The 25,606-nt window shown below is 43.5% G+C and overlaps 2 protein-coding genes across 5 annotated transcripts; both read right to left on the bottom strand.

Annotated features, from left to right (window-relative positions):
• On the bottom strand, positions 1–16,707 carry baz2a (bromodomain adjacent to zinc finger domain, 2A). 3 transcript variants are annotated; one of them, XM_069659515.1, is made up of 30 exons: positions 16,644–16,707; positions 15,186–15,309; positions 14,087–14,968; positions 10,811–12,829; positions 10,416–10,691; positions 9,924–10,295; positions 9,777–9,837; positions 8,356–8,464; positions 8,112–8,213; positions 7,743–7,965; positions 7,594–7,655; positions 7,446–7,511; positions 6,964–7,356; positions 6,606–6,860; positions 6,293–6,507; positions 6,129–6,203; positions 5,854–6,028; positions 5,711–5,773; positions 5,480–5,624; positions 4,762–5,393; positions 4,318–4,654; positions 4,072–4,227; positions 3,821–3,981; positions 3,542–3,607; positions 3,158–3,441; positions 2,929–3,064; positions 2,668–2,814; positions 2,246–2,523; positions 1,975–2,118; positions 1–1,844 (listed from the first exon to the last, which is right to left on the bottom strand). In XM_069659515.1, exons 2-30 carry the CDS (start codon positions 15,307–15,309, stop codon positions 1,685–1,687), a joined length of 8,118 nt encoding a protein of 2,705 aa, XP_069515616.1. In that variant the 5' UTR covers positions 16,644–16,707; the 3' UTR covers positions 1–1,684. The 3 variants fall into 3 exon arrangements, with proteins under 3 accessions (XP_069515616.1, XP_069515614.1, XP_069515615.1); XM_069659513.1 differs by having other exon boundaries at positions 16,537–16,678; XM_069659514.1 differs by lacking the exon at positions 16,644–16,707 and adding an exon at positions 16,364–16,483.
• Positions 16,708–18,271: 1,564 nt separating this feature from the next.
• LOC138589300 (prostaglandin E synthase 3-like) lies at positions 18,272–24,152 on the bottom strand. Of its 2 annotated transcripts, XM_069659522.1 has the most exons (8): positions 24,014–24,152; positions 21,919–22,032; positions 21,694–21,763; positions 21,461–21,559; positions 21,254–21,343; positions 19,667–19,723; positions 19,432–19,459; positions 18,272–19,321 (listed from the first exon to the last, which is right to left on the bottom strand). In XM_069659522.1, coding segments are annotated over exons 1-8 (480 nt in total). In that variant the 5' UTR covers positions 24,016–24,152; the 3' UTR covers positions 18,272–19,301. The 2 variants fall into 2 exon arrangements, with proteins under 2 accessions (XP_069515623.1, XP_069515622.1); XM_069659521.1 differs by lacking the exon at positions 24,014–24,152 and having other exon boundaries at positions 21,919–22,070.
• Between the last annotated feature and the right edge of the window lie 1,454 nt (positions 24,153–25,606).

Below are 25,606 nucleotides of genomic sequence, written 5' to 3'. Positions count from 1 at the left end.
ACTAGATGTGGTTTTTATTCAACTCACAGTACATTCTACAGATGCACACGTGTTACATCACCTTAATACAACAGAGTCTTGTAATACCTCCTCTTAAAAATGATGAATTGGTCCTAAAAATATAAAGGAACAAATTTAAAGTCACCAAAACTGTACATTATTAAAAATTCACGTAACACCACGTTTGGTTTTCATGTCTTCTTTTTTTTTCTTTTTTGAAAAAACGTCTGTCCCTTTAAATGTAATAAGGAACATCAAAGTTTATTTCCTATCAACGGATTTGAGTTCAGTGTAAGAAACATGTTTAAATAAAACCCAGAGTGTGGAAGTCGTCCTGTCCCCTTCAGAGCACACCAACCATGCCGCGCAACATCGTACATTGGCCCTCGGAAAGCACAAAAAATAGCACTAAAAAGGAATGTAAGAAAGAAAACCGGGCAGGAAGGTGCCCAGTTTGTCATCATCAGAGTAACTGTCGTTCTAGTCTTTAAAAGGGAGGATTTTACACACAACCAGCTTTAGATGTCTGCTTAGATGAGCTACAGAGAAACAGAAGTGTAAGCGCAATTTGTATAAACACCGAATTGAAGTCCTGAAGCTGCTAACACCAACTTACATGAGAGCAACTTTTCAGAGCGAGCTGCATGTGGAAGTTGCATCCTGTCGCCTGTATACAGTCTGTGGCACATATAGATGTAACTAGCTGACTATTTAAAAGGGGGACAGTGAATTATGAGCCTTTAAGCCCCGACTAAAAATCCTCCAGTTTCAGAAACCAGTGTCTTTCACACAGCAGCAGAAGGTGGGTATGTGTGTGAAATCATGTGTGTGTTGGTGAAAAGTGTGCGTGCACGACTTTAAGTGGAGGTTATACAACGTCTACTTGTGACAGTCCAAAAACAGATTCCTTTAAGTTTAACTGGCCTTTTCATAAATGGTCTAGACATCTCTATAAGGTAATCTGTACACATTCACTACAAGCTATTGCTATTAAATAATCCCAGCTATTGTAATCTGTATATATATTTATATATAGAATATATAATAAAAATATATTGAGCAAAAAAGTTACTTCTAGGCATAAGACCACGGTACATTACATTTCCATTGAACAGGTAAGAAATGGATGAAGCTCTGAGAAGAGTTTGGATCCATTTAGTCGTCGAGCGGTGCTGAGCAGGTCCAGTGTGCAGCGCTGAGGCTGCGTTAGTGTGATCAGTCCCTGACCTTCAGTGTGAGTCTGAGAGAAACACTCGGGGCCTGAGACCGTGTCATCGCCCCACAGAGAGGGGGGCCCTGACCGAAGGCCTCGCTACGACATGGGGCTTGTGAAAGGACGCGACAGGCAAACGCAAAACAGGAGATGAGGTGCTGAAGTGAAGATGAGACGACATGAGAGGAGGAGGGTGAGCGTGAAGAGAGACATGCTGTCGCTCTCTGTGATGGGGAATGAGCACGAGAAGTTCAAGCCAGTTCAGCTGTGGGCCTGGAAAATATTAGGCCTGTAGAGGAACATTAACAGACAAAGAGCCAAAATCTATACATATATACCTATACATGAGAGAATACACATAGCTGGAAGAGCCTCCAGAGAGTCTTTGCAGTGATGGAGAGAGAGTGTGACTGGGACGGTGAAAGCACCAACAGTATACAGCCCCACCATGAGGGGGAACATCGTAGGGTCCTATTTGTCCTTATTTGAGTAGAACTCCGCCCAGCGGCTCTCAAAGAAGCGCCTCATGGCGTGTCCGGCCACCCCCACCTCCGACGTGTCCTCGTTGAACAGCTCGCAGTTGTTGAAGATGAGGTGAGCGTCCGCCGCAAACTCCTCACAGCTGCAGTACCTGAGACAGAGACACAGAGGAGAGGTGTTCAAGTTTACCAGCAGCAGAAATCAAAATGCTTGCTGAGCCTTCTTTTGAGGACGAGGATAAATGAAGTGGTGATGAAATGTGTAGAATGGTCCTCTCTTACCCGCCCTGCAGCAGACGTTCTCTCATGGTGAGGAAGTCCATGGGGTTCTTGATGATGCGGCGGTAGCCCGGCACCAGTCGGGGGTTAACAGGTTCGAGGAATGGCCAGGCATCGCCATGAGCCTCCATCTCCATTAGAATGATCCTGGCAAGAAATCAAAAATAAGAATTAACACAAATCCAACATAACTGTCCAAAAGAGTCATGGTGCAGATTTACAAATGACTTTAAAATCCTGTAATTTAAACTTATAAGATCGTTCAGGCACTCACTCGCAGAAGGTGAGGTCAGGCTGGTTGCGTGTTGTCATGCGACGACGTTTACTGCCGCCGCCGCCGCCGCCGCCACCGCCGCCTCCTTCTCCAGAGGAACGCGAAGATGACGGGGGTGTTACAGTCTCCTTGAACCGCGTTGCCATGCCACCGCTACGGCGCGTGGTGGTCGTCATTGTGGTTGTTGTTGTTGTCTCATCCTCAGAGCTGTCGTCTTCATATCTTCTCTTTTTCACCCTGGTCCTCTTTTTGGAGGAGCGTGGTGAATCACTGTCGTCCTGTGAGACGGAGAGAATGAGAGAGCAAATTGAGCTGATGAGTAACACAAGTACAAGTTACTTGGAAAAAGAAAGACAACTAAGAAAAAGCTCATAGATTTTGGTCAGTTATTTCTTGTGGAGAATCATAGAACTGGTTCTGACCTTGGCAACGCAGGTAGGACAAAACCAGTCTCCCTCTGGCACCTGGGTGATTTTGGGCCTCAGGCAGTACATGTGGCAGCCACGATCACAGCCGTCACACAGCAACAGGCAATCGTCATTGTCTCCCTTCCTGCAAACCTGGCAGGTCTAGAAAAAAAGCGGATCACGAAGAAGCCTTAATGGTCAAAATCACATAACTCTTTTTTTATTTTAAACTTTTTTGTAAGCACACTGCACGATGTAAGGGTCACAGTTCCTCACCACTTTAGTCACAGATCTCTCCCAGGCGATGGCCTTCTCCAGTTGAAGTAAACACAGACAGAGCTGGGGAGCGCTGCGGCAGCGATCCAAAGCCTGTCGCCACGTTCGTAGTCGAGATGTGATCTCACTCTCCAGACTGGAACAAAAGCGCATTTCAAAGACATTAAGGTTAGAAATCTCAAACAAAACTCCCCCCTGCACTCTGAAGTAAGCCCCTTCTTCTTCTTACCTGATGACATCCATGGTCAGCTCTTCTCCTGGGGTGGGCGTGAGAGGAGCGAGTCGCATCACCTCGGCTGGGTTCCACAGCGGCTCCTTCAGGTAGCGTCTCTCAATGTTTCGCTCCAGGTTGGCCAACCGCAGCATGGCCAAGTCCACCGGGTGCGTGGCGATACGGGGCAGGCCCGACCACTCCTTCTTAGTCCGCACGATCCAGTCATCCTGTGGGTCGGCGTCGTGTTCGTAGTACTGGAGGTCGTCGCGTGTGGAGTCTGGATCTGGGATTGTGTAGGGCTAATAAAGAAAGAGGGTGTAAGCATCAGTGGGGGAGCATCCTTATTTTTACAAGAGTTAAATAGTGAGGAATTGTTTTAATAAGGGTTTGAATGGTTACCTGAAATTCTGCCACTGGCGTCTCCGTGTTAGGTTCAGCTTCACTCACTGCTCCCTGAGGAAGTGCCTGGAAGGACACACAAAGGAGTTTTTACTACAACAATTACATGTTACCAGAAGAAGCCAAATACGTCATTAACTGATAGTTTGTTGCAAATATTATTTGGCTCTTGGGGGTATTTGTTGACTCAAATTGAGTACTGGCTATTGTTCTGACACAACAGGGTTAATTAAGATGAAGAATTACAGTGACAAATTAAAAACGGAGGCATTTTCTCACCTTGAGGTGGAGGTCAGCGGCGACGACCCTCTGCTCCAGGTCCTCCACCCACTGTAGGGCACTGATGTCATTCTCCATCGCCTTCTCCTGCACTTGCCACGGCTGCTGCAGAGCCTCTATCAGCATATCCTTCTCCTCTACCTTCAATTCGAACATCGGGTCTGTCCCCCAAAAGCACAGTTGTAAGAACACACAGGAACAGGGGAAAACATGCAGGAGGGAAAACAGAAGGAGCATTTCCCAACACTCACCGTTGACAGTTTTGGTGCACATCTCAGCCAAGCTCTCCATGTGTTTGGCCAAATGCTTGTGGAGCACCTTCTCCCTGATGCCTCTCGGATGGAGCGCCTGTAGGGTGCTGTACAGTTCCTCTGGATCCTTGATCCACCACCAGCCCCGCACCATAGCTGGAAAGAAACATTAAAACACATTAGGCATAAGCTATACACAGCCTTTACTTGAGATCAAAACACCCTTATTAACCAGCTCTCACTTACATGCTGGTATAGGTTTGACCACCAGTTGTGTAAAGTACTGCTGCTCGAGCTCCTGGAACACAGCGTTGGGAGGTCTTCCTCGGCGTTTGGCTGCAGCTGCTCTCGGCCCCCTGCGAGCAGGACTACTGCCTCTGCTGCCTCTCCTCCGCCTACGACCTGGCCTGCCGGGGGTAGTTGCAGCAGGCTTGGCAGGAGGAATGGGTGCTGGAAGAAGCTGAGGGGGTGGTGGTTGGTCACAAACAGGATCAGCAGGAGCAGAGGGTGCAGGGGGAATGTCCTGTGGTGTTGCTGGAGTCACAGGGTCAGCAGGGGCCAGGCCAGGCAAGAGTGGGTCCGGCTGAGGGATGGGAAGACAGTTTCGTATTTATAAAGCATCCAAAAGACTCAAATGTTTCTATTATGGTATAAGATAACGTATTTATAGTTATGATTGTGATGGCAAACCTGCAAGAGTGGGGCAGCGAGGGCTGGCAGAGCACTTGCGATCTGAGGGAGGAGTTTTGGGGGTGATCTGGGTGAGGTGGGTGAGGCGGGTATCTGGGGCTCGGTCAGAGAGTTGTCATCGCACGGTTGTTTAGGGAGCAGGTTGAACCACTGTCCCTGTTTCTCTGCCATCTCCTTCACACTCTCCTCAGGTCGGTTCCCCTCTGGAGCGTCGCCCGCTGCCGAGCACGTGCCGTTGGTGGTCACCGCTTCCTGCGATTGGCTGAGCCAGCTCTGGAAAGCAGCCTGTGTGAGGTCATGTGTGCCGCTGTTCGGTGACCCCGGCCCTTCTTCGCCCCCAGATCGGGCGCTGCTTCGACGCCTGCGGCGAATCTTTGCCGTGCGGAGGTGAAGCTCTACTTCTGGTTTGATTTTTCGTGGGCGACCTCGTCCTCGTGGCCGGCTCATGAGGGACGCCGTGCCAGGGAGGGGGTCCTCCTCTGGAGAGAAAGCCTGGTCCTGGGCGGGGGTAGCAGAGGAAGGAGAGGAAGGTAGAGTAGGAGGGGGAGTCGTAGGCATTGTGGTTTCTTCAACTTTGGGCTCTTTTTTGAGGAATGTGACAGGAACCTCTGCAACAAGGACATCTTCAGAAGCTGCAGGACAGAAATAAAGGGACCGTTAGGATAAAAACGCACTATCCAAGGGAAAAATTGGAGCAGTGACATTTCCTCCGACTCACTCAGCAGCTCCTCCGGCCCCTCGACCAGAACTCCTCCGAGGTGAGGTAGAGCCAAGTATCTTCGTCGGTACCGGTCCTGGCCCAGCAGTACGGCCCGCATGGAATGAGACGACAGTAGCAGCTTTTTACGGAAAAACGCTTGGCGCTGTGGAGATTTAAAAAAAAAAGGAATATTTAATATAAAGCAACATAATTTAACAAAACACTTTGTCTTTGTGGCATCAGGCTCACCTTGGTTAGCTTATCTATCTGCCTTTCAAGCTCGGGAATGCTGGCATTAGTAGGGCTCTCACTCTGTAACAGAGAAATGTAAAGTAGGATCGATCTGTTTCTTTTGCTGAAATAAAAGAAAAACACTTTGAGCAGATACCTACATCACTGAGTTTGGGCTCTTCTTTGCGAGCACGGCGGTTGCCTCTCTCCAGGACGAGACCGCTTTCCTCCATGCTGAGGTTCTCTTCCTCGGCCACTCTGGCACTTCGCCTCCTCTCCTCAAAACACAGCTCTTCCTCTGAGCGTCCTGTGCGACGCGCTAGTGCCACCTTCAGTCTGCAAGAGGGAACAAAAAGATCAACATGTCATGTGACTGCTTTCAAAACAAAAGAGATCTGAGTAAAACTTGTGTTTGCAGAGTAAATAATGATCTTACTTGCGCAACTTTCCCTCAATAACCCACTTGTTCTTCCTGTAAGTTGCCATGTTCTCCAATGTGTTATCAATGTCACTGAAAAAGAAAATGCATACATATATTAATCAAGTATAACTAAGTATAAGCACTATGGTTGAAGAGTAGCCAGCAAAATCATTTCTAACCTTGTCACAATGTTGCTACTGTTGAGCTCCTCCACCAGGAAACCCAGGATGGCTGCTTTTGTGTCAGGAGGCAGGGCGTGAAATGTTTTGGTCCTCAGTGTGTTACAAACTTCTGTATCGAAACCGTGCGCTTCCATAAAGATCCGCAGTACCTCTGAGACGGTGCTGCGAGTCAGCTCCAAGTCAGCCAGCTTGTCCCCGAGGATCTTCACTGACTGAGGGTTGAAAGGAGAGAAAATTGAGATTCAAAAGGTGTACAGTTCTTTTGCAGGGATTGCATTCATGGAGCAAATATTGAAACTGTATCACACACCTGATAATACGATGGCAGGCCTGGATCGTGGATCGCAGACTCCACCAGCTTTATCAGCAGGTCCTGGACTTCTCCTTGGCTGTCCCCCAGGCCTAAGAGGCCCTCCTGCAGGGTGGTGAGACTCGGGATGTCGCCGGGTACATTGAGACCGATCACTTTTCCATACCCATGCAGGAACTCAACCACAGTCAGGCAGTGAGCAAAAGATGTGCCAGAGAGAACCACACCAGGGATACGGGACAGCTCTGGGAGGGGCTGAGGAACACAAAGTTGAAAGGTCATAAATACCTTAATAGATAGAATAATAAATCTTTTACAGCCACATTGCCAATAGAACAGGTTCAAAAATAAAACTCACCTTGTGGTCAGTGAGACACATGTCCTCTGTCGGCTTCTTCAGCTCTTCTGCGATCAGCTGCTGCCTCTTCCGCTCCTCCAGACGCCTCTGAGCCTGCGCTCTCCTCTCCGCTGCCCTCTTAGCTGCCTGAGCAGCCTGAGCTGCCGCCTCTGCCTCCGCCTGGGCTTTAGCCAGTGCCTTGGCTTTACTACGAGCCCCCAGCACTCTCTTACCCTGCGCTATCCTCTCCTCATCTGTCTGCTGTACAGGCGGAGGAGCCTCTACCTTTACTGACCGCCTGCGGCCGGGCTTCTTGGGCTCTGCAGCAGATCCCGATGCTGGAGATGTGACCTGTGGGGCTGTCGGGTCGGTCGGTTCGGCCTTCAGCTCCAGGTCCTTGGTATCTTGCTCAAGCTGAACACACAAAGGAGAGAAGAACGGGTGGAGGTGAGGAGGAGGTGGTGCTGAGAGGGAAACTTTAGATAAATCTGTGTTTTCCGTACCTTGGCCTTCTTTTTCTCCAATTTCATCTTCTTAATCTTGGCATCTTCCCTCCTCTTCATTCTTGCCTAAATAATACAGCAGGAACAAATTCAGGATGAGATGTCAACAACTTAAAACCTCAGATACCTCGAGCAGTATCTTACATACCTTTCTCTTCATTTTCTTTTTGATCTTTGCAAGTTTCTCCTTTTCCTCCTCTGTGAGAGCTTCTATTAAAGGGAACACAACCATCAGCTACAGGTGTTGAATACAAGCAACCTGATCCACTCAACCTCCACTAGTCTACATTCACTCACCCTTCGCTTCTAGTCGGTTCAAAAGCTTGGCATCAACTTTGCTCAGGAGGTCTATCATCTTGGGTTTTGGAGGTCTACCCGGGCGGCGGGCCGGCCCTCCCTTCAGGACACGGACCCTGCGAGGTTTCTCTTTGTCAGGGTTTGGAGGTCGACCTCGCCGGCCGGTGATGGCCATGATCATAGAGGGAACCTCCTCGTTAGCCAAGAGCATCCACTGCATACCCTGTAACATAATGTAGAGAATAATAAGTCTCTTAACACATTGGTTTAACTGAGCAGTAGCTCTAAACTGTGAATGACTTGACATTCTTCTTAAACAGAAAAAAATACACTGAGGCAAAGTGAGTCCAGTAAAATAAAGGTACAGACCTCTGGTGTTTCTCTTTCTTCATAAAAGTCTCCTACAGGCATGCGTGGGCTGAAGCTGAAGTGTTCTCTGGAGACCACACTGTCTGTGTGTCTCTTCAAGTACTGCGTGAAGAGATCAGGAAAACATGAGGACGTAGAAAATCACGGTCAGTAATTTATTTTATCATTACCTCATCTTGAAAGACTGATTAGAAAAACTTTAAAATGCCTTGATAGTTTAGGTTTTGCAGGCCGGAAAATGCACCTTGATTATTTCTGGGAACTGCTTCATCCTCCTTCCACAAGGTGTGTAATACCAGGTTTCCCCCTTCATGCGGTGCTCCATTTTCTTCACACGAATCTCCCTCTTCCAGCTACAGTTAAGAGAGTTCATCATTAAACTATCATCCAGCTGATGTTCGGACACAACAGCACAGAAAAACAAACTGTAGTTGGAGTTCAAATATATAAACACTGCAAACTTCCATAAATTATAAAAAAGAGGGTATTTTTAAGACCTCAGGTAAGATGCTTTACAGATGGGAGTTTGGATCTTTGTCAGTAATTAACAAATGTTAGGTTTAACATTTTCCCCAAAAATCACCTTAAAGAAATGAACAAAAAACAAAGAAGTGAAGCAGAAAACTTTACGCAGAGCTGACGTTCAAATTTATGGGATTTAACACTCTAAATTGTAAACTTGCAGTGATACCCATAAACAATGTTAGTTAGAGAAGGCTTTTCATAAAAAAGTGGGTACTATATGTCAAACCTCTGAGACCTGATTTTGTTAAAGGAGCAATTTGCCCCTGGAAAAAGCCACTGTCAGTCAAAGCTGGCGTTCTCTGTAATCGATAGAAGCAATAATATTTAAAATCGGCGCCATAGCTGTGGAGAAAGTTGGACAAACGGCTCGTGGTTTCGCCCATTCTACATTCCTACAACACCCAGCGTGCATTGCGCCCCTCCCTCTGAAAGGAACGGCCCAGCGAGAGACATTTCGCTGCAGGCAATGGCTCAGAGCGGTATATAATCTGAAATAAGATGAGAATATACCAGTGGATTGTCTAAAAAATCTTCAGGTCTGCAGTCTACATTTCAGACATGAAGATTTTGAACGAGACATGACATCGGAGGCGGGCATCCTAGATTGAGGTTTTAGGTTTTCCAGGGGCGAGCCCATTGGAGAAGCGGATAGCACCCTCCAAAGGCACAGAGTGAAATTGCATTTTTTTGCATGATAGGACTGAGGCTGAAAATCGCCGAACTGGCCCTTTAAGAATTGAAGGAACATTCAGTATGTTTCATCTATGCATTTGTATTTTATTTTTACTCCTGTGTCCAAATACCTCACTGTAATTGTTTTCACAATCTACTGCTACTTGATTTCTATTTATTTGCATTACTTTTCCTCTTTTCTCTCTAGATGTATATAGTTTTGTTGAGGCTCCTTTCAGTAATCATCTTTTGAAACGAAACAAAAAAGTCTTAGAGTCCATATTAGGCTGAGGCTTCACTTATTTATCTTTCTGTCCGTTTCGATGGGGAAGATAATGTACCACTCTCTTATAAGTGTCTACATGACCTTTTTGTCTTCCTGCCTGCCAATGCAATAACAAATGTAATCTGAGACAAGAAAGAAAAGGCTTTTCTTGGAAACAAATAAACCCGACAAGGAAACATTACCCGTGCCGCAGTGGGAACTGAACTTGCTCCTCAGTTGCAACCCTCCGTCCTCTTGATTCACCTGTTAAAATACACACAACCATGCTAAGTGTCAGACTGTTCAACTGTGATATCATGTCTCCACCTCACAAAACCTTTCTATGTTACCTGCAGTGGAGCTGTCGTCATCATTTTCTTCAGCATCATCAGCCGTCTTTTCTTCATCCTGTTTGGGTGTTTTTGCAAGGTTTCCTTCCTGGTCTTGTTTCTTGGACCTTCTCGCCTTCTTGGGTTTCTCGACGTTGGTGTCGAGAGTCGAAGCGTTGGCCAGAACAGCTTCAATAGTTGCCGTGATGGTGTCGACCGCTTCTGTGGATGGCCCAGCCTCTCCACATGCATCTGATGTTTCGTCTACTTTGAGAGACTTCTTCCTCTTCCTGCCCCTTACTCCTGGCTCTTTAATCACTCCCTCTTCATCAGGCTTTGTCTTCTCCACTTTAGGGGTTCGACCCCGAGGCTTTCGCTGGGCCCCCTCTGGAGCTTTGAAAAAAGAGATTAAGACAAAACATAAACATAAATTTATAGAAAAAAAGATATCATGTTTTTATAAATTCTTTAATTTTTTGGCGCAAAATTTTGTTGAAATCAGATTTTAAATACCTGGGCTTTTCGCCAATATTGCCTTTGGAGCTCGAGGTTTGCGTGGTTTCCCTGGGGTTTTCACTCGTCCTCCAGCAGCTGACACAGTCTGATCCGTCACTGGTTGGAGTGGGTGTACAGCAGGGCCCTCTGCTGGGGTACTGAAGGCGATGAAGTTCTCATCTCTCATCTTGAAACTCGGGGGAGTCATTGCCTCATTGAGCGTGGTCTTTATGCTAATGCGTCCAACTGAGTCTGGTGTATCGTGTCCACTGGGTTCCCACTCTTCTTCTGTGCCTGATATGAAATAACAACATGGAATTTCGTTTGAATAATTCTACATACATAAACTCATATCTATGCCATGTCAACCTATGTTCAATAGTTTCCATGATCGTAACCTTGACAAAACGTACCGTGGCGACCTGGCTGAGGTGACATGAAGGAGCGGGAGTCAGACACGTTGCTGGAGTCCACAGAAGGCTCCTCCATCTGAGAGGTGTTGTTGAAAGAAGACTCCAGCATGGATTCTTCTGGGATTTGGCAGCTGTCCTTGGACTCCTCTGCCTCAGATGTTTCCCCTTCCCTGGTGGAGTCCAACGTATCATCTCTGGAGTCTTCTGCAGCGGAGCTGCTGTCTCTGGTGGTGTCAAACGCAGTAGACGGTTCCTCTTCTCCATGGGAAGTGCTATCAAACTGAGAAGTGTCCTTTCTTGAGTGGAAGCTGTTGTCAAAGTGAGCGGAGTCATCTAGGCATGAGCTATCCTCTTGGACAAGAAAAGACTTTTCCGAGACGGAGCTGACATCCGTTCTAGAGGGGGTGTCAAATCGTGAAGAGGTATCAAAACTTTCGTCATCAGTCGGTCCTGCCCTTGTGCTGTGGAGATGCGAGAACTTTCCGAGTGGTGTCTGCTCTTCCTCTGAATCGCAGGCGCCATCGCTTTTCATGTGGTGCTTTTCAGGATCTGTCTGTTTATTCTTCGGCTTTTGATCAGGAGCGAAGAGTAGGGTCTGCAAGGATTTCCCTGGAAGATCAGAGAGGGGTTTGGGTGAGAGAATTTCAGATTTACTGGTCTCAGCGGCTTCCACCTTCTGTGACGTCTTTATCATGCCAGAATCAAGCTGAGAGAGGTGTTCGTCTGGCTTTCCGTTTCTTTTAAACGCTTTCCTGTCCTCGCTATGACCATGGTGTTCTGGCTTGGGAGACAGCTGCTTTAGAAGTCGAGGAGCAGTCGTGTCAGGAGGATGCTGCTCAGTGCCAGAACTTCGGACCACTCCAGAAGACGTACCCATTGCAGAAAGCACAGACACCAAGGCAGGAGGGCCGGACAGGGGTGCAGTCCTGGAGGCTTGAGTGGTTAGAAGAGGTAGGGTAGACAGAGGTCGGACTGTGGGACTTTCCTGGGCTGAGGGGAGGTTCACGGTTGCTGCAGAAGCAGTGGGAAGACCAGAGTCAGCAGCTGGTGGAGTGTATGGTTGACGCTGTGGTGTGGCTGCTGGGTCATATGGTTTACTACCAACTGATGTAGTTTTTGATACAGACATGGGAGATGAAGAAGGACCAGGTTGTGCTGAAGATGAAGATCCTGTTACTGACGTCAGAGGTGGAACCATACCAGTGGATGAAGACTTTTCACCCACTGAGGAAGAGGCAGGCATTAACTTTGGGGGTCCGGGCTTGCCATGTTGAGCTCCAGATTTATCTGGAAAGCAAGAAGTCAGCAAAGGTGGCTTAGACCCTTGAACCATCCGTTGAAGAGATGAGATTGGTGCAGATGAGTAAGAAGACGTGGGCACAAGGGCTGGAGGCAACAAAGACTTGGTCTGATGAGCCACAGACTCCGAGACTACAGGGACTGAAGGAACTGAAGCAGGTTTAGACACAGTATCAGCCGAAGTAGGATATCTAGACAACTTTGGAGGTGATGCAGGCTGTGAAGTGGAATAGGACCCCACTGACAGATTCCTGGATCCAGAGGAGGATGTGTCGGTTGCAGCAGAAGTGGGAGGCCTTGGGCGTTGCATCATTAGAGGAGGTGTTGAAATTTGTGCTGGATCAGATTCAACATCAGGGGACGATACTGTCGAGGGCCGAGGGGCAGATGTGGGAGACTTTGAGGCAGCCGGAGCTGCAGAGACCCGAGGAGGTGTTGAGGCCTTGGTTGTAGACGCTGACACTGCTGCAGGAGGTGTAGATGAAGAGAGCTGAGAGGACACAGAATGAGGAGGTGGATTCACGGCTGACTCTCTGACAGGAGGAGCCATTTCTGGTCGCTGCTGAGCTGCTGGCTGTTCAGAAGGCTGACGATAATCACTTGACGGTCCCACAGGGATTGGTGGGTAACTGTCACTTTTGGGTGGCCTCTGGGAAACGGATGCCCTTTCCGTGCCATTATAGCTCGTGTCTCCTTCTTTGACAGCTTCTCTTGTGTGCCCTGGAAAAGAAGATAAACAACAGCGCAGTCATTAAAAAATAAGAAAATGTTTATGATACATTTATGGTAATTTTGATATGATAATCACATATATAACATCATTATTAATGGATAAGGATGTTTGGTAGGTATATGGCACCCTTAGTAAAACACCTCACTGACAGCTTTTACAGTTTTATAGTCAAACAGAGGCACCTGCTGGCTGAGTCCTGGCACTATCCAACCCCTAAACACAGGCAGTGAGACAGACACCTCTACTGGCTGCAGCCTAACATCAATTTCTATAATTATGTAGTTTGCAGATTATTTTCTCAGTTATTAATTTTGTCTGTAAACATTGTAAAACATGGCAATAACAAGTTTCTCAGCTGAAAGGGAACCTTTCAAAAGTTGTGCTTTGTCAGACCCAAGGTGAAAAACACAAGGCTGTTCAGTCTACAGTCAGGTCTGAGAAAATGACTAAATAATAACATTATAATAAAAAAAAGAATAACATTACTGGTATATTTCTTAAATACTAAAAACAATTATAAAATACTACTACTAAAATCACTTAATTACGTTTTTTCCTTATGCTGCTGTGTAGAGAATTTAACAATAGAAGCTCTTACTACGTAATAACTGTCAATTTAACTGCCATCATTACTTTCTGCCTACTTCTGTAAATAACTATTGTACTCTTGTTTTTCTTTCAGGCACTGTCTCTTTTGCATTAACCCATACACTTTATATTTTCACTTGTGTTTGAGTTGTTCTTTGCATTTCTCTAATTGGTACTGTATTTTTTGGAGCTATCTGGCTCTATAATCTCCTTCGGGATTAATAAAGTTCTATCTTATCTTATCTGAATTTCCCCCAATGGAGGACTAATAAAGTGATATTCGACAAAAAATTCATTACAAATCCTCCAAAAACCAAGTTCTGGCATTTCAAAAGATCCAGTAGGAAATGTTTGGCTGTGACGGCTATGCCCAATATGGTCATGAGGAAGTAGACCGTATGACTATAGGAGTATCACTCAACTGGTGGCATCAAGAAGGAAATGTTGGGTGGAGGACAACAGTCAGATTGATGAGGAAATAAAACTTAAAATGGAGACCAGTGTAACAGGAGTGTATAAAATGTAGAACTAACCAGTTCCAGAAAATAGTATTAGTGATTACTTTAAATGGAAACTGGAGAAACTCAACAGTTCAGGTAAAGGATGAAATGAGTCAGAAAGTTCCACAAACATGTCTGGAAGTGTATAATGGTCACCTTGAATGACAGTAGATACTCCCACATTGCCAGCATGGGGGCTCCGTTCCCTGCTGTGGCCCTTGGGTGATTCACTCTCCCGCACTGTTGACGGTGATATCACTGTTGCTGAGGACATCCCCACAGAGAGGGGGCTGCCGGTGCCCCCCCTGCCTAAACTGTGGTGCTGCGGGCTGCCACGTGGGGGAGTAAAATTCTGGGCAGCTGGGGGAATCATCTGAGCCTGGCTTTGGGGCTGAGACTGCTGCGGCGGCTGCTGCTGGGGAGAAGGCAGGGATGGGTGCTGGGGTTGATGCTGGTAGTAGGGCATCCCATTAGGCATCATGCCATAATGCTGTGGTTGCTGGTGCTGCTGGTGGTGGTGGTGTGGGTGACGATGGGAGTGGAGGTGCTGCTGTGACGATTGATGTGGTGGTGGTTGTATGGACTGCTGCTGGTGATGCTGTGAGGGTGTAATCCCAGGATGCGCCTGACTCTGGTAGCTCCCATACATACTGTGGGAATTGTAGCTCATCTGCTGTGGGCCAGGGTTACTCCTGTTCCAGTACTGACTCCCAGTAAGAGGCATGTTCGGTGGGCCTGGAGGCTGGTGGGAGCTTTCAATACCCCCGTTTAGTTGGTACTGTCCATGTCCCTGGAAGTGGTGCTGTGACTGAGGCTGCGCCATCCCAGGTGTAGGCGTCTTCTGGTGCATCCCGTGCCCAGGAGAGGAGCCCATGGCCGGACCGTACTGAGGGTGCCCTCCCCATAAGTAGTCATAGCCCATGCTGCTCTGGTGGTGGTTGCTCATGTGTGGGTAAGGAGCAGTTGGTGGGTGGGAACCAGGCACACTGGACCCGAGTACAGTAGTGACGCCATTCACATTCATTTCGCCATTCATATCTGTTAGACACAATCATAGTAGTCAAATAAAAAAATGTTTTTAAGTTACAGTTTTAATAAGTTAAACATTTATGTTTGTTGATTTAGCACTGGGAGTTTAGAATGTCAAATTAAAAGTCTATCATAAGGAGAAAGAGTAGTCTGAGTCTATAAAGTTCATAAACTCAGCAATTTTCACACTAAGGCTCATTGTATTTGTAGTCTGTGAAATACTCACTCTTCCCCTGCTGAGGAAAACTCATGGAGGACCCGTTAGTATAAAGAGAATCCCCTGAGGAGAGTTTCAGTCCTGAGTTTGCTGAGGAGTGGGTGCCATAGTTGAAATGATTATTTGACTCCATCTGGAAAAAAGAAAAAAGTACAAAAAATAAACACGCAAACTCACACTAAAATTCATGTCCATCTCCATTAGAAAGCATGTAAGCTAAAGGAACATAAAGATGTCTGTACGCGTTATGCATCGCCATAGAAATCACACATTCATTATTTAATTCATAATTTCCATGCAGTTTTAGGGCGCTACGTAATACGACCAATTCATCCGTGAAATGTCTCTCCTAAATAATTTTGGCTGCTGCATCTTGTGACAGCACCATTTCCTTCCAATAACAACCGTCAAAATGTCGCAGCCAGCAGCAGCAGATGCCAGGCCCAAGCGAGCAGTAATGGACAATCGGGATATTACGATAGAAGCTCATCATTACCGCTGATGAGGCGCCGCTAACATGAACACATCCTCCTCAATCTGCCATGATAAATGTACGGCCCAGGCAGGCACAGACAGTACTCAAGACCCGGCGGCCTCTTCCCACTAACAATGGAGGGATTAGCGAGAATATTTTACAGCCACTCTGAGGCCCAGAGGACTGTTACTAAACATGTCGCTGTTTGGCAGTTTCATACCCTCGTAATACAAAAGTAGCCCTCAATGAATACGTGATTTCCTAATTCAACAAGGCCATTGCAGAAGCAGGCGCCGCGCTAGCTAAGTCGGGCTAGCAGCGTTCTGAAACGAACAATTCACTTTAAAGCGATGCTAGTCGGCTGAGCTAATAACAAACACTGTTAACGTTAGATATGAGTTCAACTCAACAAGAGGTTAGACAAACACATTACTTTATCGTGAAACATCCGACAAAAATATCCCCAACTCCAGTTCCAAGGTTATTTAGCTAAATCATCACAATAGAACCTAGCTAAGACACGTTAGCTAGATAGCTACACGATAGCATCCCGGAGAATGTACGGTACACTTGGAGCTGCGATGTTAGCTCATAGCCAGGTAGCAGGTACCGCAACCACGCTGGTTTTAATCCACGGTACCCATCAGTAGCAGAGAAAATAAATATGAACCGGTGTGTTGATAGTGACTAACGTTACCTCAGTCAGACTCACTTGTTAACAGATGGAGGCGTGCTTCCCTTTTGTTCACGCGCTAACGTTAGCTAGCAGCCAGATGAAGTTACATTGTTTACGCTGCACGCGCACACACAATTTCTGCAGAGCATCATCTGCCCACACCGCCACCATCAAAAGTTTCGCTAATATTTCAGTTTAAGCTGTCCAACCTTTCAGTCCTTGGATTTCGAAGGCGCAGAGGCTTCTAAACCTTCGTCTAAGCGGATATGTGGGTGAGGATGGCACACGGGTACATAATAAACAACTATTCCCTAACCTTTGGGTTTTAAATTAGCAAACATGGCTGGTGTGGTCCAGTGCAGCCATGATCACAGAACAGAGCGAACAGCAGCAGTGTAAACTCCCCAACGATAACATCATACACATCCGGTCAAATTCCTTCAGGAAACTTCACAAGAAAATACCCAACAATAATAATAATAATTAAAAAAACAATAATTATAATAATTGTTACAATAATATTCTACTATAACATTTTATATAATAATTAATTAAATTTGTATTTGCTATTACTAGTAAAATTATTCTTAACAAAAAAAAAAAAAGAATGTTCCCAAACAAATGTCCCCTTTAAATGACCATTTATTCATTAATTATTGCTAATGTATTTGTAATATAGCTGCTATGATTAATCGATTACTTTCAAATTCGGTTGACAACTATTTAGATGACAAATTAATTGAATTGAGTTACTTTTTAAGAAAAAACTAAATTGTAAACTATTAACCATTAGGTTGTAGTGACACCAAGATATTCAAGGGCATCATCTTAATGTTTCACTGCATTCTTACATTTTAGAGACCAAACACTTGAAGATGACTTAAAAAAAAAAATAGACAATGTGCCCCAGTGGAGTGGAGAAAAAGATTTAGACTTGCATGAATAGAAATACTGATCCTAAGTGCAGGACTTCAGAACGGCACGAAAGTCTTTCTAGTTGTACTTACATTGACTTTACATCACTGTTGAAGACTTACAACACAGAGCGATAGATGTTAACACTGTAAGTTTAAAGATTGTGGATAAATATAAGTCTGTATCTAAAATAAAGGTTATTTTGGGGGGGGGGTTACCTTTGTATTTATCAAGGTGACGTGTTCGTTCAGAAAGCAGGTTTAATAAAAGCTAACAGACCTCCACCCTATACGTTTTTATGTCACAGACACAGCACGACCCTAAAATCTACGCTTTTATTTTAACGTTCTTCAGGGTGACAACGGAAAACTATTGTCGCATATTTCAGTCATCTTCTCGGAAAAGACAGGGAGGAAATCAGGCCTGAAGAGGAAGTATGCTAATTTTCTGGGCCGAGGAGCCTGGAGGCTTCTGGGTCCTAGCGCCGAACAGACAGCAATTCTCAATTAGAACTATTATATATACTATATATATATATATATACTATTATTATATGTTTTACAAGAAAATATAACTCTATTTAATACAAATTAATACTAATATTGAGTTTGGACGACATAGCAAGGCAGTATTGTATCTTTAAAACATGTATATGAAAAAAAGTCAAAACAATCATTCAGACAATCCAGTGATATTCTCTAAAGAGAGACAACCCTAAATCTAAACTAAAAACAAGGTTCAAATTTGTCTTTATACTGTTGGCTGTTTTGTATATTATGTTTTTATATGATTCACTGACAATTAAAGGTACATGCATGATAAAGCAACAGTTATATGTAGTGCATCTATAACAAGGTTAGAAGCCTAATATATTAACGAAATTATGTATTCTTTTCAAATTCATCCCTTTTCAAATATTTAGCCGTTAATCCCATTTACCACAACTGTCCTTTTAAAATACAAGAGCACACTATGTATGTAAGAGACAAATACATACATTTCATATCATTAAGAAAAAGGCATTTAAAATGATTCTTGAACAGTTTATTAGAAAGATGTAGACAATAAAAAAAGAATTTCCACTGTAATTCAACACCATTTGTCTTCCGTTACATTTTATTGACAGTGCAAATATAATTTGGTCATTACACGTCGCCTAACGTCCCGACACTCCCTCACCGACGAGGGAGGATCATTCTAGATGAATGAACGAAAAGGAAAGAACCTGGAGAATAGCAACAAACCACATGATGCTGAGGTCCAACCAAGCTTCAAGCCCCGTTATCAGACGCACGACATTTCACCTTGTTTCAGCAGTCTAACATGAGTGTGCATGTTTGGTGGGCGCGGAGAAAAGAAGTCTTAAAATACGAAATGTGTGGAACTCACTCAAGATTACCAAATTAGGCTCATAACTGGGAAGATGCAAATATTTCTGCAATAATTTCTGAATATTCCAATTGAACAAACATTAAACAAGAAGAGGAGGGAAACATGTAAGCTGGAAGGTTAAGCCACGAGAAACAACGACTGGCTTCCTGGATATCTAATTCACGGCACATGGAAGGCTTTAGAGGAACCCAATCAGTAAATGCATCTAATTAATCTGAAGTACATATATAGTGTCTTCAATCATGAAAGAAATCTACACTGCTCGACTAACTTAAAACAACAACATTGGAAATGGGGTGGGCCTAATCATTTTGAACCACAATTCATTTGTAAATCTCTTAACATGTATTGCTCAGTTGAGGACAACTATACAGCTTTTCCAACAAATAATGTGTGCTTACTTGTAATATTTAACAGTAAAACAAGATACCCAAAAAGGTGCAGTACAGCAAATGGAAGTGGAGATAGCTGCTCTGTACAATACCATGCATATCAACCTTCAGTGGACTGATCGGTCAAGAGTTTGGAGCTGAGGCTATGGATTTAAATATGGCTACTGACTCATATGTACAGTTTGTTGTCACTGCCTTCGATTTCAAGATATACATTTGTTATGATTCCTCTTGCCCTGCGTTCCTCCATTTTCTCTCCAGAGTCTTACAGTCTTCTATTCCAAATCTGGCATTTCTGAAAGTGAAAGGGAAAAGAAATTACATTAAACCTTAAATCACGACAAATGTATGATCAGAAACGGAAGCCATCAAATACAGTCGTTTCAAAGGCTCGTAAATACTTACTCTCATCATCGCTATCTGCAGAGTCGGCCTGCAAAGAAAAAAGGATATGGTTGAAAATGTTATAATGGATCAACAAGAGTTCAGTACAGTAAAATGACCTTAAGATAAGATAAGATGGACTTTATTGATATCCCATTGGGGGAAACTCACTTGTTAAAAGCCTTAATCCATACTGACACTGATCAACATTTGCTTTATGATCCGTTTTCAATAGAGAATATGAACTCTGACTTACATCATCTGCATCGTCTAGACCAGGCATGTCGTCCTCTCCTCCCATGTTGTTCATCATCTGTAAAATTAACACAAAAACTATGAGAGAAGATTCATTTACTTGTCCTGTTTATCAAACAAATGCGGCTACTCCAGCAAAGCAAATCTGAGCACTCAAAGTAGGACAGTGGTTGAAAACTGTTTGACGCTTAAGCCGTCAGACGGTGACTCAGCAGAGAGGAGACCGAAAGGGATATGCTCCACTGGCAATGGGAAAAGAGACAATTGCCATTTATTAGCGGGTATTCCCGGGTCTGAAAAACCCATGTCAACGTGCTAATTTTTGTGGGAAAGGGGTATTAGTTTACAGGTATGAGTAGGATTTTCCGAGTGGAGACACTCACACAAAAAGAATTCCTCTTAATTATCACATATGACCCATTAAAATAGTGCAGCAGTGTCTATCTGCTGAGATTCCCCCCTCTGCCTGTATTTTCTATTTTTTTTAAATAAAAAAAATCTAATCATGTATGATAAATAATTATTTAGCCGAGTACAGGATGACACTGGACATAAACCTTTGGTGCATCATCCCCAGCCAACAGCTTGACCACCATCTCACAGGGTTGTGCAGACGTGTGGGCATGTTTATTTTTTTGCTTTAGAAATCAACTGCAGTGAAACAAGCAGAAAATGAAACTTAATTCGCCTTCTCTCGCTCTCTCGTTCAAAACGCCGCTGCTCTCCCTCGCGCTCTTTTAAGCGGGGAGGCAGGGCCAACTTCAAATGGTGTGTTTACAAACCACAACTGACAAATCCAATTCATTATACGTTTATGTTCGGTCCATAGGTCAATCTGATTTGTCACGCTGGGACAGAGGATTCAATTACAGGTGGAGTGAGACAAGGTGTGATTGACAAGTTGTCAGGCAATTTTTTCACATTTGCAGAAACGTATACTTGAATTTCCCTAGAGCACTTAATATGTATAATGACTGATATAAGCTAGACTGTAAGGAAACAGCAATCTAACTCATGTCTCAAAGGACCGATTACACAACATTTATATCAAGAAACCATTCAGTACTAGTGTTTCTTTTCCCCTTTTTGTTTGAAAATTTGTTTTGGGGCATTTGAGGCATTCATTTGTGGAGGGCAAATGGAAATTTGAAATCATTCCCACAAAGAGCCCCCTTGTTTTTAAGTTATTTGTTTATGCAATATGTCCCTTACTAGTAAGAGTAATTGAGATCAAGTGTATAATATTGAGTTATTATGAAAATTACACAAAACTGTCAAATTGGGACAAATAACATGAAATAATCATGGTTAAAAAAGAAATTAAGACATTACAAATAATCCCATTTTCAACACAGACATGAAAATGTTCCTTAATATTGTCTTCTCTCCACATTCTTTTAAGCATACACTGTGGGTTGTGACCAAATACAATGAGTGGGTGTATTGGGTGTGCCTGTTTGTGACTTTGGCTAATGGTATTAAAAGCCAATACAACATTCTGGAAGTCTCTTCTAATTTTGTCAAACACGAATGTCCTTAAGGTAATTCTGAATTACTTCACCCCTACTAATCAATGCATAGTGCTCACATCTGAGAATTGTTCGAAGTTGCCCATCTCCTCATCTGAGTCATCCTCCCAGTCTTTCCAGTTGTTGAAGTCAACACTGAGCCAACTCAGCTGTGAAAACACACAAGTCTCAAGTTAAAGTGATGTGGTGGATTTAAACAATGTTACTTAAGACATTATAAAGTGAAGCATCACATTATATGTTGCGTTTGCTTGTATTTAACTGACCTTAGCCTTCTCTTTTGTTAGCCTCGGCCATGCCTTCCCCGGCTGTGCTTTTCGTAAATAGCACAACACTGAGCGATCTGTGCGTTTATGTTTGGATTCCTGTGATGAAAGGAAAATAAAGAAATTAGTTCAATTTCAGACTGCGTTTTGTACAATGCAATCTACAATATAGTATGCATGTTTTTTTTAAGAATAATCATTAAATGGTTTTTAGGACATTAAGTTTAACTCACATTTTCATCAATGGCTTCGAAAAGGTCTATTTCATTCTCATGTTTGACATTGTCAGTTCCTCCAAGACAACTGTGAAAAAAATAAAATGACTTATTTCTGGGAAAGAATAAAACACATTTTAATAAAGTAAATAGAGAAAGAGAGAGAAATACACCACTGATACATTCAACTAGAATTTCATGATTAAAGTACAATTTTTTAGAACCAGCATGAGGGAAACATACCTGAAGTTGCACTTTGTTTTATCAAAAATGATTTTTACATCTTTGCTGTCTGCTACACAGAACTCTATAAAAACAGAGTCCCTCCTGTCGTACCACTTGGCAGTTGCTGGATGCCTGTGAAGAAAAAGGAGGACATCATAAAGTCCGCACATGTAACATGATGTCACAGAACTTTAAGCTTCAATTGGTTTCTAGACAAATTGGGACACCTGTTGAAATTCACCATGATGTGGCAAATGTGTAGGCTCGGAACAAAAACAATAAAAACCTTTGTGTTTAACAGTACAGCTCATCATCACAACCACAGCATTCATTAAAAATATATAATACAGGTCAGAAGTGCTGGTGGCAGGTGGATTAGTGTTCAGGCACAACAGCTTGCCATCAAAAAGCCTTTGGATCAGGTTAACATACAGCATCAAGTTACATAGTGAGCTCCAGTAACAAGAAGCCCCAAAGCAAAAAAAAAAAACCACATGGTGTGTTGAATGGGTTGAACAAATGTTTCTACAAACACACACACACACACACACACACATATATATATATATATATATATATATATAGGTTTCTACCAAATAATTAGCAATGACTAATTCAAGTACTTTTACTGATTGTACAATAGGGGTGGGAATCAAAGGATAACTCACGATACGTGGCCCACAATAATGCTAATATCACGATACAGCAATTCTGCGATAATTGATATATTGAAAGACAATCATATGATACATCACGATATCTCATTAACAGAAGTTTTTAACATGTTATGAAACAGACTGAAATTAATTCTGATTACTCTATATGACCTACAAAAGCAACCAGACCATCAGCAACAAGATTCATTTTTTCTATATAGCTCTTTTTAATGCCTTAACCTGCTGGCGGGGGGAAGGTGTCAGATGAAGCGATTAACTGCATGCTGCCTTTGTTTAAATTTTCCAGTGAGTGATACATTTGACTGTTAAAGAAATCAGCATGAGATTTTTTGTTAAAAACCAACACTTAAGCATGTACAGGACAAAATCAGCAAAGAGATTAGAGGTACGGCTTTGTCCACAGGGGTCGCCAAAATCAACACAAACCAAAAGTTCCTCGCTCAGGAGCTTTAAAATATCAATATTTGGCACCAGCGATATGATAATTGTATCATGCCAGTCGGGACAATATATTGCGATATCGATTTTTTGTCCCACCCCTATTGTACAATAAGTTCAGAGATCAGTTTTTGCAAGTGTAATTACAAGTGATGAAGCAAATTGATTCATCCATTAGCTTTTCTTCCCTACAGGAAACTAATAAAAACCTGTTAAACATGTGTCATTGTCCTCTCAGTGTTAACTGCACCAATGGAAGACAGACTTTATTACAGAAACATGTAAGCGATAAGAACACCTCCCTGACTCACTCTGGTTATTGATAAGATATTTTATGCAAGCTGAAATGGTGGTGTGTATGGGTACTGATAATATATTCCTCTGGCCATTGAACGGATGGCCTCGTTATCTAAATCCTCTTACAAACGCCTGTGGACCAACCAAGGCAGTGTATGGAAGCTACCGTTAGATACAAATATTGACTTAACATTGTTAAAAACTTTGTGATCAAACCACCACACATTGATACGTATAGATTTGTATTTGACATAAGGGTCCAGAATGTTTAATTAATTTTGTAATCAAGGCTCCTCCTGGCACAGAACTAATGGTAATCTAACCATACCCTCCAAGATGAAGTCGTTCAATGAACACTCTGCTAGCTAATCAAGCTAACAGCCCTGACGTTAGCCACTACGTTAACGGAGCCATGCGGTGCGCCTGATTCATCCCGTAGGCTAAAGTAGCGGCGATTGCGGGCAAAGCCAGGACACTGGGTCTACTGGAATTACTGCAATGGTGCATTTTGTACTTGTCTCTCCGTGACTATATGGTTCTAGCTATCTAGCGAGGTACCGTTAGCTCACAGTTCACTGAGGCGAGGCCAACCTCCCGCCTTTGAAAAAGCATGTAGTCACAGGGCTAACGTTAGCTAGCTCCGGAGAGTACTATCGCACTTTTCCTCCGTTGTACCCTTAAATTAACTTTCCACAACTTACATGTCTCCACGTGAAGTGCGCTTCTTTCCGCAGTTAAAACAGTCTTGAGAAAAAAATGGTAATGCTGGCAAAAAGAGGGAATGCTGCCCACAAACAAGCAATGCAATGCAAACGCCTCTAGCCTGTGGACTCTAGAATATTACGGATCTTCTTGCGTATCCCAGGACCAGAATGTCAGCGCTGACGTAGTTGGAGCGTAGTAGACGTTTCTAGAGCTTTCATCCACAGCTGCGGGTGATGTGAAGGAGGCAGTGTATAATCTGTGGACCACATTTAATGTGATTTACCTAAATCCCCGTAACCACTCAATATGAACACCTCAAATAACCTCATCCGTGGGTTAACAATCTGTAAATGAAACGTTAGCTTGGTAGGGTAAGTAGATAAAGCACACATTTGCACGGCCATGGTGTCGAGCAAACACGATCTCTTATACAAATCCGTTTTAACGTGCATCTATAAAGACCGTAAACAAATGTATAAAGTAATTTAAATCTTCACAGAAAATAAATTAACACAGACAAAAAGTAATATATATATATATTTTAAAAACCGCAGAATAAATGTCTCTGACTGGAAGTAAGTGCTCCGGATACTTCCTATCTGACCAGAACTGGTTCCAAAGTAGTTGGGGTGTCTCCATATGTACTCATGTTAAATTCAGATTTAAGGTGGTGGTCTTTCTGCAAGTCGAAGGTCAAATATCCAAGTCAAATTACAATTTGCAAAACACATTCTTCAGTGAAGAGAGTGAACTTTGTCCCCATGTTGCCAGTTTTATGCAGTCTATGCCCCCCTATTCAGGCTGCCATCAATTGGCAAATTTTAATAGTGTCTTGACTCTATGATTCATCTGTTTAAAACAACTAAAATGCCCCAATTGTGTAATTAAAATGAAAATGAACTATCCAGCATGGGTCAAACAAGGGCAGGCTGAGAAAACCCAACAGATGGATTCAACCTTGCAAACCTGGAAGATATCCAAAGAGGACAGGTTTTTCGAGGTGTGGCATGAAGAAGTCATTCAACCTCACATTCCGGAACTGTAAAATATTCATAAACATACAAACTACCCCATCCAAACAAGTGCCACCAAAGTACACACACAGGTATCAAGCGTAAACAATTTAAATTGCCTGTGTGGTTGTAGGATGGGCAGATAGAGGCTCTCTTTATTCTTTCAAGGTGCCAATCCATGTCTTGAAAAGTGACTCAGTGTGTCATAGCGGTGGTAGTGACAAAGTGAAAGTCTTTTATAGTCCTAGAAGCTTTGTCAAATTTTATCACATTAGTATTTTAACTTTAACTTTGGGATTAATAAGTTAAAGACGCAGCTACACACTAGTGATGCGAGGTTGAAACAAGGGGGGGAGGGGCTAATAAGCAGATGCTATCAAGTTGCATTTTGGGAAGTGTAGGAGTTATTGGGCTCAAAGCATACGACCGATGATCGCTTAAATCTTCACATGGTTTCATAGAAATACCAAGTCAAACATTTCACAAGATCAGAGCACATTAAAAAATGAAATATTTCTCATTATCAGAGCTTAGTTTTATACTTAAGTAATCACCTGCTGACACTTTAGATGCTTT

Source organism: Semicossyphus pulcher, unplaced genomic scaffold (genome assembly GCF_022749685.1).
Source record: "Semicossyphus pulcher isolate SPU_LCO1_2020_fin unplaced genomic scaffold, fSemPul1.0.p SCAF_13, whole genome shotgun sequence".
In the NCBI taxonomy this organism is placed as follows: Eukaryota; Metazoa; Chordata; class Actinopteri; order Labriformes; family Labridae; genus Semicossyphus; species Semicossyphus pulcher.
This window is presented reverse-complemented; position numbering and strand designations above follow the sequence as displayed.